General features: G+C 34.7%; 1 protein-coding gene and 1 pseudogene across 7 annotated transcripts in view; both read right to left on the reverse strand.

The window, feature by feature from the left end:
- CCDC102B (coiled-coil domain containing 102B) overlaps positions 1-13,321 on the reverse strand; it is a 198,717-nt gene that overhangs the window by 14,125 nt on the left and 171,271 nt on the right. For 5 of the 7 annotated variants that reach the window (XM_034996059.1, XM_034996060.1, XM_034996061.1 and 2 more), the window contains one exon: positions 8,203-8,412. The exons of 1 other annotated variant lie outside the window; for it this stretch is intronic. In XM_034996059.1, the coding sequence (XP_034851950.1) occupies positions 8,203-8,412 (210 nt within the window). Of the gene's footprint in view, positions 1-8,202; positions 8,413-13,321 lie in introns of those variants that run through there. One more of the 7 variants, XM_034996063.1, reaches the window with a different exon arrangement.
- Positions 8,419-10,508, reverse strand: LOC118004624 (annotated as a pseudogene).

Genomic DNA, 13,321 nt, shown 5'->3' on the forward strand with positions numbered 1-13,321 from the left:
TAAATCCGGCAAGTGGAAAGAGGACACTAAAGCTGTATCAGGAGCCAACAGCCATTTTAGTGAAAATAAACTGAAATTCTAAAGAAATATTACATTGTCCTCATGAACCCAAATTAGTGCTTTTATTTAAACCTAGTAGATAACTTTTGGAAAACATAAAAGGATAATGGAGTTTTGGTACTGGAAGAATCTCAGCTATTTATTCCAGACTCTTTTCTTAAAAATGAGAAAACTAAAGCACAGAGTATTATTCGGCCAAAATATTGAGCATGAACCAGGATAAGAATTTTATTCTTTCATCCTCTAACCTCTGGTCCCATTTTCCTGTTACAGATTTGTTGAATCACACATTTGGCAGTTACCACTTTCACTGAATAATAATATGGATGCTCTCTGGAGTCTCTTTTGTAAATCCACTAATTCCATTCATGAGGGCTCTGCTGTCAGACCTAATCAGCTCCCCAAAGCACCACCTCCAAATACCATCACATTTGCAATAAGATTTCAACATATGAACTTTGGAGAGACATACACATTCAGCAGTTCTCAATATTCCCAAAAGTCATCTACAGATTCAATGGAGTCCCTATCCAAAGCCCTATTGCATTTTTTTTTTTTACAGAAATAGAAAAGCTGATCTTCAAATTCATATGGAATTTCAATTGGCTCCAAATATCCAAAATGATAATGAAAAAGAAGAAGAAAGTTGGAGGAGTCTTATTTCTTGATTTCAAAATTTATCACAAAGGTACAGTAATCAAAACAATGTGGGACTGGCATAATGGTAACCATGTGGACCAATGGAATGAAACTGAGCCTCCAGAAATAAGCCCATATATCTGTAAACTAATGATTTGCAACAAAGGTACCAGGACAACTGAATTGGAGAAATATAGTCTCTTGAACAAATGGTGCTGAAGCAACTGGGTAGTCATATGTAAAATAATGAAGCTGGATTTCTATCTTATACCATAGGTGTATAAATTAACTCAAAATAGGTCAATGACTTAAATATAACAGGTTAAACTATAAAAGTCTTAGAAGAAAACATAGGAGTTAAATCTTCACAACCTTGGATTTAGCAATTGACTCTTAGAAATGAAACTTTAAAAGAACAGGCAACAAAAGAAAAATAGATATACTGGATTTTATCAAAATTAAAACTGCATACATCAGAAGACATTCCCAAGAAAGTGAAAAGACAACCTAAAGAATGGTAGAAAATGTTGGGAAATCAAATATCTGAGAAGGATTTAATATCCAGAATACCTAAATAACTCTTACAACTCAGCAAAAGAAAGGCAAACAACCTTATGTTTAAAAAAAAGGGTTAAAGAGCTTGAATAGACATTTCTCCAAAAAAGATATGTAAGGCACACAGAAGGATTTTTAAATCACCAGTCATGAGGGAAATGCAAATCAAAACCACCACAAGATACCACACTACACACCCACTAGGATGAATATAATTTTAAAAAGACAAAACAAACCAAAAAAGAACAAGTGTTTCTGAGGATATGGAGAGCCAGGAACTCTCATACATTGTGATAGGGATGTAATGGTTCCGCCACTGTGGGAAAAAAAAAACTCACTGGTTCCTTCAAACATTAAATATAGAACTACCATATGACCCCGAAATTCCACTCCTAGTTATGTACCTAAAATAATTGAAAGCAAATGATGAAAACAACCGAAGTGTCCACTGGCACATAAATGGATGAACAAATTATTGTATACCCATAGAATTAAATACTGGGCAACCTAAAGGAAAATGAAGTACGAATGTACACACAAACCTTGAACACCCCATATTTAAGTTAAAAAAGCCAGACACAGAAAATTACAGGTTGTATCATCCCACTCATATGAAATATCCAGAACAGGTAAGTCCATAGAGAGAGAGAGAGCAGACTTGTGGTTGCTGGAGGTTCAGGGGAGTGAGGGATGGGGAACTGCTGTATAATGCTTACTGGGTTTCCCTTGGGGATGATGAAAATGTTCTGGAATCAGTTAGAGGTGGTAATTATACAACATCGTGAATGTACTAAATGCTACTAGGTTATTCATTTTAAAATGTTTAATTTTATGTAATGTAATTTCAATTTAAGAAAAAGGAAAAAACAAAAGAGTGAATGTCCCAGACCTATGGGTTTTTCCTCATCTTATAGTTTTATTTTTTATTTGAATTTTAGCTTTAGTTTTAAAGAAGTATTATAACCATAGTATTTCATCATTTTAAATAAGAAACTAACCATTATTTTTTATCATTGCTTTAAATCAAGCTAATATAAATCCACCGATGACAGCATGTGAACTGCCAATCATTTTGTAATAATATAGTGGATTATTAATAGTACACTAGACATATCAAACACAAAATGATATAATTTCATATCTGAATGTCACAATTTATATTATAAAATTTCATGAAATTCTAAATCTGCAAAATATAAGTGGCCTAAAGTGTCAAAATTTGCATCTTGATTTTAATTGGCTATCAGATAAAATATCATTGATCTGGTATACAGGAAAGAGATTTTGAAAGATATTATAAGCCTCCAATAACCTCATTGCCCTCTAACATAGAATAAAAGGAAAGTAAAAGAATTAAAGATAAATCAAAATAGGGCGCCTGGGTGGCTCAGTTGGTTAAGCGACTGCCTTTGGCTCAGGTCATGATCCTGGAGTCCCTGGATCGAGTCCCGCATCGGGCTTCCTGCTCGGCAGGGAGTCTGCTTCTCCCTTTGACCCTCCCCTCTCTCATGTGCTCTCTCTCATTCTCTCTCTCTCAAATAAATAAATAAAATCTTTAAAAAAATAAAAATAAATAAAAATAAAAAAGATAAATCAAAATATACAATGAAATTTAAATAATGAAAATGGAAATAAATTTATTTATTCATTTGATACACATTTAAGAAGATGTGCCAAACACTGTAGTAGGGGTTGGGATTTACTATTCATAATTTTAATTTAATAAGTTATGACAGGGGCACCTGGGTGGCTCAGTCAGTTAAGCGTCTGCCTTCGGCTCAGGTCATGATCCCAGGGTCCTGGGATCGAGCCCCGCATCAGGCTCCCTGCTCGGCGGGGAGCCTGCCTCTTCCTCTCCCTCTGCTGCTCCCCCTGCTTGTGCTCTCTCTCTGTGTCAAATAAATAAAATCTTTAAAAAATAATAATAATAAGTTATGACATTTGTGTTTTATAAGAAAAATTGAAATCCCACCCAGTGATAATATATTCCTAGAAATGAGGCTTCATATATACAAAATCTTATTTGTGTACCTATTCTCCAGTGGAGAATCACAAAACAGAAAGAAAAAAATAAAACCCCTATTTTAGAGTTTATTTACAAAAATCAATTTGTTGTATGCATGTGTATGCGTGTTTGTGTGCAGCATGCATGTGTGTATTTAAGGGTGAGTGAGGGCAGTCATATTAGAGAAAATGTCACCCTATTGTGTAGTAAATTGATTTATTTCAATCCAGTAGGAACTTTCAGTAGATACCTCCTTATGACATTCATAAACAGTACTTAAGAGTCTATCTCTGGTAACTTCAGAAATTCTTGGGGAAAAGAACACTGTTCTGCTCAACCCATACAATCCCATGGACTTTTGTTAAAATGTATACAAAATCATGGATGCGTTTCTAAGTTTCATGAAATAACTAAATTATCAACTCATAAAAGACACCCACGTGTAGCTTAGTGTTTTGCTACAAAGAAGGCATTCTTCAAAATGAATTATTTTCATTTTTATATACAAAATATATTCCACATATGAAAGGGTTAAAAACTGCCATATATCCAAAATTCTCTACCATAATACACAGTTTTACTGATCACCATATTAAAAATTAAAATTTCTAGTATAGCTCAGGAAGCAAAGCTATGTAAGAACAGTTAAAGAAAAACATGATAGGACCCTATCTAATAACATCAAATTATGTTATTCTATATTTAAATTATTACTATTTTATAACAGTTTAAGAATAGATATTATTTTTATTCTTAAATTATTCAATAATTTTATGAGCAAAGAAGATTTTGAAAAAGAAATGTGAATGAGGAAAAGTTAACAAATCCGTATGTTTGCCTGCAAAACCTCTGAATGAAAATATTTCTGAGGGTAAAGTTACTAAACTAAATAAATATAATGTCATTCCTACTCAAGGAATGGACACTGTCAGAAAAGTCAATTCATTAGGAATTGACTTTGATGGCCTTTCCACTCTTAGATTAATTCATCATTTTCCTGAGACACATCAATTACCACTCTGTCACATTAACTTTCTGAAAACGACCCATAGTGTGACCTGAAGGAAGGGATTCAGTCGCCAGAATGATTTAAGAAAACAAGCCTCCAAAAAACTTCATGAGAGGCATGCTGACTAGTTCATGGGGCTTTACCCAGTAGAATACTGACCCCCTTTTCCAGTAACTTTTCACTTTAAGAAGTATTATTTGGAATGGAGAATACATATACTGCATATCAGCAGAATTGAGGCTTTCCATGTACAAAAATCTGTCTCACTTCAATAAAGTAAATAAAGTAAATCAGCATTTATAGGATAGGAATCGTATTTAGGAAAATGGTTGGGAATTACAATTCTACTTTTCCCCATTACAGCAAAATCAGGACATATTTTGATAAATATCAGCTTATAATGTGTTTGTTCCCATTGTGGTTATTTTGCTATGTCTTCTCACTTTATAGTGGGCACACACTTCACTTTCCCCTTCTTTGTCCCTCATTTGTCTTCTCTTTTCCTGTCTTCTCCTCGCCTCTTCTCTCTGTCCTCCTAAAAGTTCCTGGAAGGAACAAAAGCTCAGAAAGAGATTAGAATTCGTGAAGTCCTTAAAGTTTCCTTTTCTTTTTCTTTTCACCAAGCCCTGGTGAAGATGTTCTTTTCTTAATCACATGATTTACCAGTTGTCTTGATACTTCCTTCTCTCTGTGTGTCTCGTAGGCATGGCCCCACCTCTCAAATGTTCATACTGATTAGTAATTTTCCAGTCTATTCATTAAAAGTTCATGTGTACTGCTTGGTTTTTTTAATTGTAAAAGATCTGATGCACATGTAGATTCAACATAGGACATAAAAACAACCACAAGATGGAGATTCATGTGATGAGATCATTCGTGTTAAGGAGAATCTTTGTCTTTAAATTAACAGTACAACTTATTTTATTCTTTTAAAAGATTTTATTTATTTGAGAGAGAGTGTGTGCACGGGGATGGGGAGGTGTGAGTGGAGCAGACTCCACAGGCAGCCGGATGTGGGGCTCCATCCCAGGACCCCGAGATTATGACCTGAGCCAAAGGTAGATGCTTAACCAACTGAGCCACCCAGGTGCCCCAATAGTGCCATTTAAAATGAAAAGATAATTTCTTTAAAAATTTATCCCCAATAATACTAAAGCCAAAAAAATGCAAAAATATATGCAAGATATAGCACTGTATATTTCAAATATATAGGTGAAAATTCTCCCCTTTTGTATAAGCAAGAATTTATTAAAAAATTCATTGAACAGAGAATGTTAAAATTCAACAAATTAACACAATTTATTGATTTGTAGTTTTGTGAACAGCAGGCAATTTTGTGTCTGTCACAGACACTTATTAAATGTGATTAGATATAAAGATAACATAAGAGACTTTACACCTCTTTAAGAGAGTGATAATTAAGTGGTTATTGTTTTGTCACATGTCAGCACCTATTTCCAGTGTCACTCATATATAGAAATTATATTCACATAGATATATGCTGCTTCTATATGGTCATTACATACCTATGTACACATGATACTCTGATAGGATACTTACATGCATAATTTATATACATATAAATTAGTTTTTATTAAAATAACGTTAAAATTACAATTTGACTTCATGTTATAATAAAATCCACAGTATTCTCTGGACTTAGGCATGTTTTATATGCAGCTTGGTTCATTTGGCATTTGGGGACATTTGAATCTTGATCCCAGTGGGGATCTCTGTGGCACCAGGGATTCTGACCTGCAGCTGCTCTATGATAAGTAATTATTTTGGTTCAGGTAGTGAGTCTGAATTCTTAATGAAGAGCATAAGAATCATCAACACCTCTTCCTGGTCATCAAGAAAATATATACTTAAGGCATAGTTTTCTGACTGATGAACACACCCACTTTTTTGGTCAGACCTTCCAGAATCTTCAGTTTCCAAGTTCTGTTTATTTCTTAGCTGAAGAACTGCACTTGTCCCAAAGAGCCCAGGTCTGGACCCTGTGCCCCATTGACAGGACATGCCAATGGACATATATGCCAGTTCCAAACAGTTCCCAATCGACCCTTATATTTCCTAACTGACACACTTTGTATTGTAACATTTTGATGTAACTAGATAGGAATCAAGATGAAACAGAATGAACTGCTTCCTCTGTATTCCCATTCTATTTTATTAGCAATCATTATGATAAACTACTGATAATAATTTATGTGTTTATCCCCCTACACAGACTTTAAGCCCAGGCTGGGCAGGGATAGGATTCATTAATCTTCACATCACTCAGCTTCTACAACAGTGATGGACTCAGAGTGTTATATAAAGGCTTGTTCTGTTCAAGTGAATCAAATACAAGCAGGTATTTTGATGATCAAAACTTGTTTCCTAATTGAAATAATTCTGTACTTTCACAAGTAGAAGTCTGTACAAAACCGGATTTGTCAGTTGTATAGATCAGAACCAAATACCCTATTATGGTTGGTTTCTGAATACATATAATAAAAATTATGATTACTGACTATAATATTTCACTTTAGATATCTAACTGGCATGCCAAGTCACGGAATTCTAATGCAATTTAATCTTGCAATTGCAATTAATCCCTAGAATCCCAAAGAATAAGGAAAAGTGATATGGAATTCAATTCTTCTGGACATTTAGGTTTTAGAGCTCATATGAGTATGAACTACTTATATAACTAAAAATTGTGTAAGACTGTTGAATCACAGATCTGTACCTCTGAAACAAATAATATATTATATGTTTAAAAAAAAAAAGAGGATGGCGGGAAGGGAAGAATGAAGGGGGGGAAGTCAGAGGGGGAGATGAACCATGAGAGACGATGGACTCTGAGAAACAAACTGAGGGTTCTAGAGGGGAGGGGTGTGGGGAGATGGGTTAGCCTGGTGATGGGTTTTAAAGAGGGCAAGTACGGAATGGAGCACTGGGTGTTATACGCAAACAATGAACCATGGAACACTACATCAAAAACTAATGATGTAATGTATGGTGATTAACATAACATAATAATAAAAAAATAAAAAAATAAAACATTTTAGCTAAAAGTTTAAAAAATAAAATAAAAATATGAACTTACCAAACTCACTTTTAATTCACTATTAAAGAGATTGAGTGAAATAACAGAATTGTGCATTAAGATACTGTAGGTATTTTAATGGAAGAAATAGAAACAAGATGTAAATGTTTTGCAGCATGTTGACACCAAAACAAACAAATTGCAACTGCCATTAAGAGATTATTTTTTAAATCTAAAAGCTATTTATTTTTAAAAATTCCATCTATAGCAGGAATAATGTCTATTGGCCTTAGGATAAAACAATTCCAAAAACCTGAAGTTCTCAAAGTCAGACGTTGAATTTAATTCTAGCTTTAATATTTATGTTATAGCCTATAAAAGCTATTTGCAACATGATGCAATGATTTGACTCAAAAATAATTTTTCTGAAACTAAAAAAGAACCAGAGGAGAGTAAACTTCAGCTAAATTGAAATGTTTATGCAGATACTAAGACTACTGACAAATGCTTATTCCACAGCTGTTCAAACTAATGGAGAAATTTACTTATTGAGAAATAAGATCAATTGCTTGAAAAATACTGAGACAAAAGTATAAAAGGAAACAAAAAACACAAAGGTCCATCCCTTCACTTTTTTCTTCCTTCTGGAAAAGCTTCAAACTGTCAGATTTGTCCTACTCTAACATTTTCATACAAAATTTGTTAAACTCTTGTGTTCATAGTCATGAACAATGTTATTCTACCTTATGATGAGAAAGAGAGCAAGCGATCAGAGGTTAAATAGCACAAAAGAAAATGCTCAGATTTGGAGGTGGATAAAAGGGAAGGCAGCATCGACCAAGCATCAGGGGGGCATGTATAGCGAGTGAGAACATCCCTTCCAAGGAGCACCCATACCTTTTTTTCTTCCTGCCGTTCAATTTGTGATGTCTTGAAATCAGGACTTTGAGAGTTTGCACTGAATCTGTTTTTCCCATCCAGGAGCTCTTCCATTTCTTTCACCTGAGCCTTTAGCCTTCTATTTTCTTTTTCCAGTCCTTGTTTCTGTGTTTCAAGTATTTCCCTCTTGTCCCACTCTGAGATATTTTCAGCCTGCAATCTCTCTAGCTTCACAGAAAACACAAAGAGGCAACATGTAGCACTTATAATTGCCAAAAGGCAAGGCACCCAGCAAAAAAGCCCCCACTAAGAAAAGTTCACAGATACGTACGTTTATATAATTTTAAGAAAACCGTATTTGTCTGAAAAGTTGTAAACAACACAAAGGTCCTAAGACCACGCCATGCAAAGGTAAATATAGCTTTCCTCTTGGTTTGTAAGACTATGTCTATAACCATACAGACCATATTTGTCAAGTAAATATGTCAAGTGAAAAACGATGGTATTCTGCCAACAATCTCCACTTAAATGATGAACATTTATCGGTTGAGAAGGCACAAAATCATTTCTTGGGCAATTCTGGTTGCATGGATATAGCTCATGTATTCATTCATTCATTTATTTATTTATTTTCTATACCTTTCAAGTTCCACATATTACGCTGGTCACTGAGAACAAAGACAAGTGAATGTAATAGAATAGTATAAAATCCATAATTAGAGTATATAAAATATAGTCAAACACACAGAGTGAGTGGTTAATTGGATTTCTAGGGAATAGAAGTTGGCAACCATGGCCAGGGGGCCAAATCTGACCCAGCCATTTTAGTATATTCCATAATAACAGTTTTCTTTTTTTAATAGTTGAAAAAAAATTTTTAAGTACTATTTCAGACAAATTAACATTATATAAAATTCCAATTTCAGTGTCACAAATACAGTTGTATTGAAATTCAGCCACATTCATTGGTTTACATCTTGCATATGATTGTTTTCACATTAATGGCAGAGTTGAGCTGTTGGGACAGAGACTATATGACCAGCAAAGCCTCAGTTATTTACTATCTGGCCCCTTACAGAAAAAGTTTGCTCATTTCTGCTTTCTTTTACTCTTAAGGCATTTATTTATTTAAATGTTCTCTGCCAAGATTTCACATTAGCTTAAAATTCAAATCAGTCTTTACATTTCTCTGCTGAGGTCTCCACCTCAGTGTATCACATAAAAACACCTTCTCCAGCAATCAGTGTTACCAGCATCCACACCGTGAGCCCCATGGTCAGGCTCTTTGTCCCCTAGGTGACCCAACGAGATGTTAATACTGCTCTGCTACAGCGTAAAAGCTCCTAAGTCAAACTCATTGGAAAAGGGGTGAAACTTCTGCAAAGTGCACTTAAGTGGTACTGTTTGCTCATGAAAAAAACCAGTGAGTCCTCTAAGAATAATAAAAGGGGGTATTTTACAGTTAAGCACATGATTTGGAGTGAAGAATTCAGATGTTGCTCTGCTGGTCCAGGCTGTTAATACTCTTCTTGTTCCTCCTGTGGGCCCCCTTCATTAGGTATCACAAAGCCTTCATCTGTGGCATACAGAATGTCCCCGATCCTCTGCAATACCGGGTTGTTTTCCCTCTTGTTCTCCTGGTAAATCAACTCAATGTTCCTTAGCTTTCCAAAGTAGAAATCTCTTTCTTTCTCCAAGTCTTCGACGCTAAGTTTCAATATGGTGACCTGCTGCATCGATTCAGCTGCTTCGTCATCCCCGTTGCCCACACCAGGATTCTTTTGCACCACACCCGGGCCAGCATTAGGGGTTGCAGTGTTTCTGTGTGTTGCAATGGGCCTCTGTGGAACTGTGCTGCTAGAGCTGAGAGGTTTCTTCGGTTTGTTCAGAGCTGGAGCAACAAGGGAGGGAGCCACTGCAGTCTCTTGACCTTGTCTGGAAGCTATGGGGTCATAGTCTTTTCCATCATAGTTTGCATCAAAAAACTTCTTAAACCACTAAACAAATTCAAAATTGTCCTGAAACTTTCCTTTTACTAATTTGTCCACAGGAATTATTTTGTCAACACCCATTCTCTTAAAACCTGCTTGTAGTATTTTGAAGTTCTGGATGTATTCATGTTCTATCCTAGCCTGGAATTTCACTTTCTTCAAGGCAATGCAGCCAGGGAACAGCGTGTCCATGAACTGACAGTAGGCAGCTCCTGAATACAACTGTTTGATCTTCGTCAGATTCAGCTGCAGAGACTCATTGATCCAGGCCAGCATGTCATGTCGACTTAGGTTATCATTGGCAACTGATGTTGAATATACGTTCACTGCCATCTTCGGCTCTGGGTGGGACCGTGTCCAATGCCTGTGCCTGCCTTCGGTTCCATCTTCCTCACCTCTGCTTTCACCCCATGGATCCCAACCAAGGCTGCACATGAGATTCTCTTGGAGAGATGTTTATAGTTACCAGTGACCAGGACCCACCTCAAGAAGTTTTGATTTAATGGATTTAAGGTAATTTTAATGTCTCCTTTGGTCAGTTTTTCTTATTTTAACATTTTTATATTTAGATTTTAAAGAGGCAATATCAAATGTATTAATTTTATGCAGTTTTATTATGTTTACATAGTTGCTCATTATTAGAGTGAATTGAATTACATTTGCCTGTTATGATTTTTTTTTTTCTTGTTCTGGATATAAGTAGAAATGATTAGTAGCTCTTTCAGCTCTGAATTCTAATACTGAGCTCTGAATTCTAATCTTGACTTCACCACTGATTCTATGTGGTAAGCTCAGTCTGTTAACTTCATCTCCCCAATATGGGGAATCTATTCCCCAATGTGACAGGGTTTGTGAAAAGTAAAATTAATTAGAGAGGAAAACACTTTTCATAGCAATATTCTACTTAGAGAAGAAACATTGTGATAATATAATTTGGGAAAAATAATTATATAGGTATTTCTCCCACAAATTTGGGCATATGTATATCCAAATGTCAAAGTAATTTTATGGCATAGATCTGGATGGTGAAGCCATTCTTCACAGTAGAAAAACAACTGGAACCTAGTCCTGATCTGTCACTTTCTCACTGGCTGAATCTGAAATGTTTCTTCTTTCTGTTCCTGTTTTTAAATAAAATTAAGACGAGGACACCAGACCCACAAAATTTGTGGAATTATAAGGACTGAAAGAAATCAATTATTCAAAATGCCTTGCAAACTATGTAACATGATTAAAATAGAAGACATTTTTAAACTGTTAAGGATAAAAATTGGAAATTATTTATTTTTACATTGTTAGTTCCAAATGGCTTGACTGCAGAGTATTGATTAGTATTAGACTATTATAAAGTATTTTTCATGACATTTTAAATTCTAAAAGAGAAATCAACTTAATCAAAATCAACTTAAGAATGTTAGACTTCAAAAAGAAGAAAAATGTTAGACTTCAAAGTATCTTTCTATTTAATCTTTCTATTTAAATATCTAATAAAAAATTTCTAAAATCTGCTTTTTCATATACATAAAATTGTATCATTATTGTAGAAAATATTCTGTTCCCAAATCTAAGAGAGGCTCTGGCTTCTAAAAAGCAGGAAACAAAAATTACATTCTTGGGAGTAGATCTTGTTTATCAATTAAATATAATAAACTATGGGATCAAATTTTATTTTATTTTATTTTTAAAGATTTGAGATAGAGAGAGAGAGAGAGAGAGCCTGTGCATGCAAGTGGGGGAAGAGGGGCAGATGGAGAGAGAGAATCTCGGCTGAGCGAGGAGTCTGACGCCAGCTGGACCCCGAGAAATCATGACCTGAGCCAAAATCAAGTTGGACACTTAACTGACTGAGCCACCCAGGCACGCCAGGGATCAAATTTTAGATGATGTGGTTTAACATGTGGGGTATCTATTTGGGGATACGAGGTGAAAATAGTATTTCAAAATCCAATTACCAACATGTCATTTTTTTAATTATTAAGATTAATGCTTAAACTTTTTGACTATCATCACATCACTTATCAGAATGAAAATAATAAAGCTATCACAAAAAGTCATTAACTTGGTGATGAAAAATTAATTTTAGGAAAATGTATGTATTTCTGGCCAAGGACAAATATGTTATGTCAAGGCTTTGTGGAATTGTAGGCATTTAAAAGAAAATGCTGAAGTCAATTTTATACCTGATAACAGATTACAGGTAGAACTCAGGTTTTATATAAGTAACAGATGGTTTGAATGAATAAACTTCAAATCTTTAAAAAAAGAAAGGAATGATTTTATCATTGTAACAACAAATCTGAAATAATGATGTCTGATTATTTGCTATTTGCAGGTTATTGACACAGCAATTATTTCATAAATTTATGTATACAACACACACCAAAAAGTAAAGGTTATGTAGAAATTGGAGCATCATAAATATTATAAACCATTTTATTTCTGTTTTCATTTTACAAAATTTTTTATCAGATTATTCTTTTCTAAGAATCATATGAAAATCTATTACATTAAAAGCCATTCAACTGAGGGGCGCCTGGGTGGCTCCATCAGTTAAGCCTCGGACTCTTGATTTCAGCTCAGGTTATGAACTCAGGGCTGTGAAATCTAGCCCACCTTGGGCTTCGCACTCACTAGGGGGTCTGCTCCATATGCTCTCTCCCTCTGCCCTTCCCCTGGCTTGTTTTCTCTCTCTCTCTCCAAAATAAATAAATCTTAAAAGACATTCAACTGAATGCAAGTTAAAAAGAAAGTAAAAATCAGGTACTATTTTAAGCTTTCAGAATTTATTGTAAGCAATTCTAATAATCATATCAAATTGAAATGTAATTCCATTGATTTGCTTTTAGTGATCAAGAGAAAATCCTAAAATATTTTCATTCTAACTCTAATATACTATGAATTTTAACTAATAGTGGGTACTATTGTTAAATAAATTTCAGGTAATATAGGAATTACTGAAAAAATGTTTTCTAGAATTTTTAATGTAAAAATATATTCTCTTAAGAGTAATTGGTAAAATATTTGTTGATTAATCATTTCCAATGTTATGCATATTCAACATTGAGAATAGGGGCACCTGGGTGGCTCAGTCGGTTAAGCGTCTGCCTTTGGCTCAGGTCATGATCCCAGGGTCCTGGGATCGAGCC

Source organism: Mirounga leonina, unplaced genomic scaffold (genome assembly GCF_011800145.1).
Source record: "Mirounga leonina isolate KUSES-001 unplaced genomic scaffold, KU_Mleo_1.0 Mir_93, whole genome shotgun sequence".
Lineage (NCBI taxonomy): Eukaryota > Metazoa > Chordata > Mammalia > Carnivora > Phocidae > Mirounga > Mirounga leonina.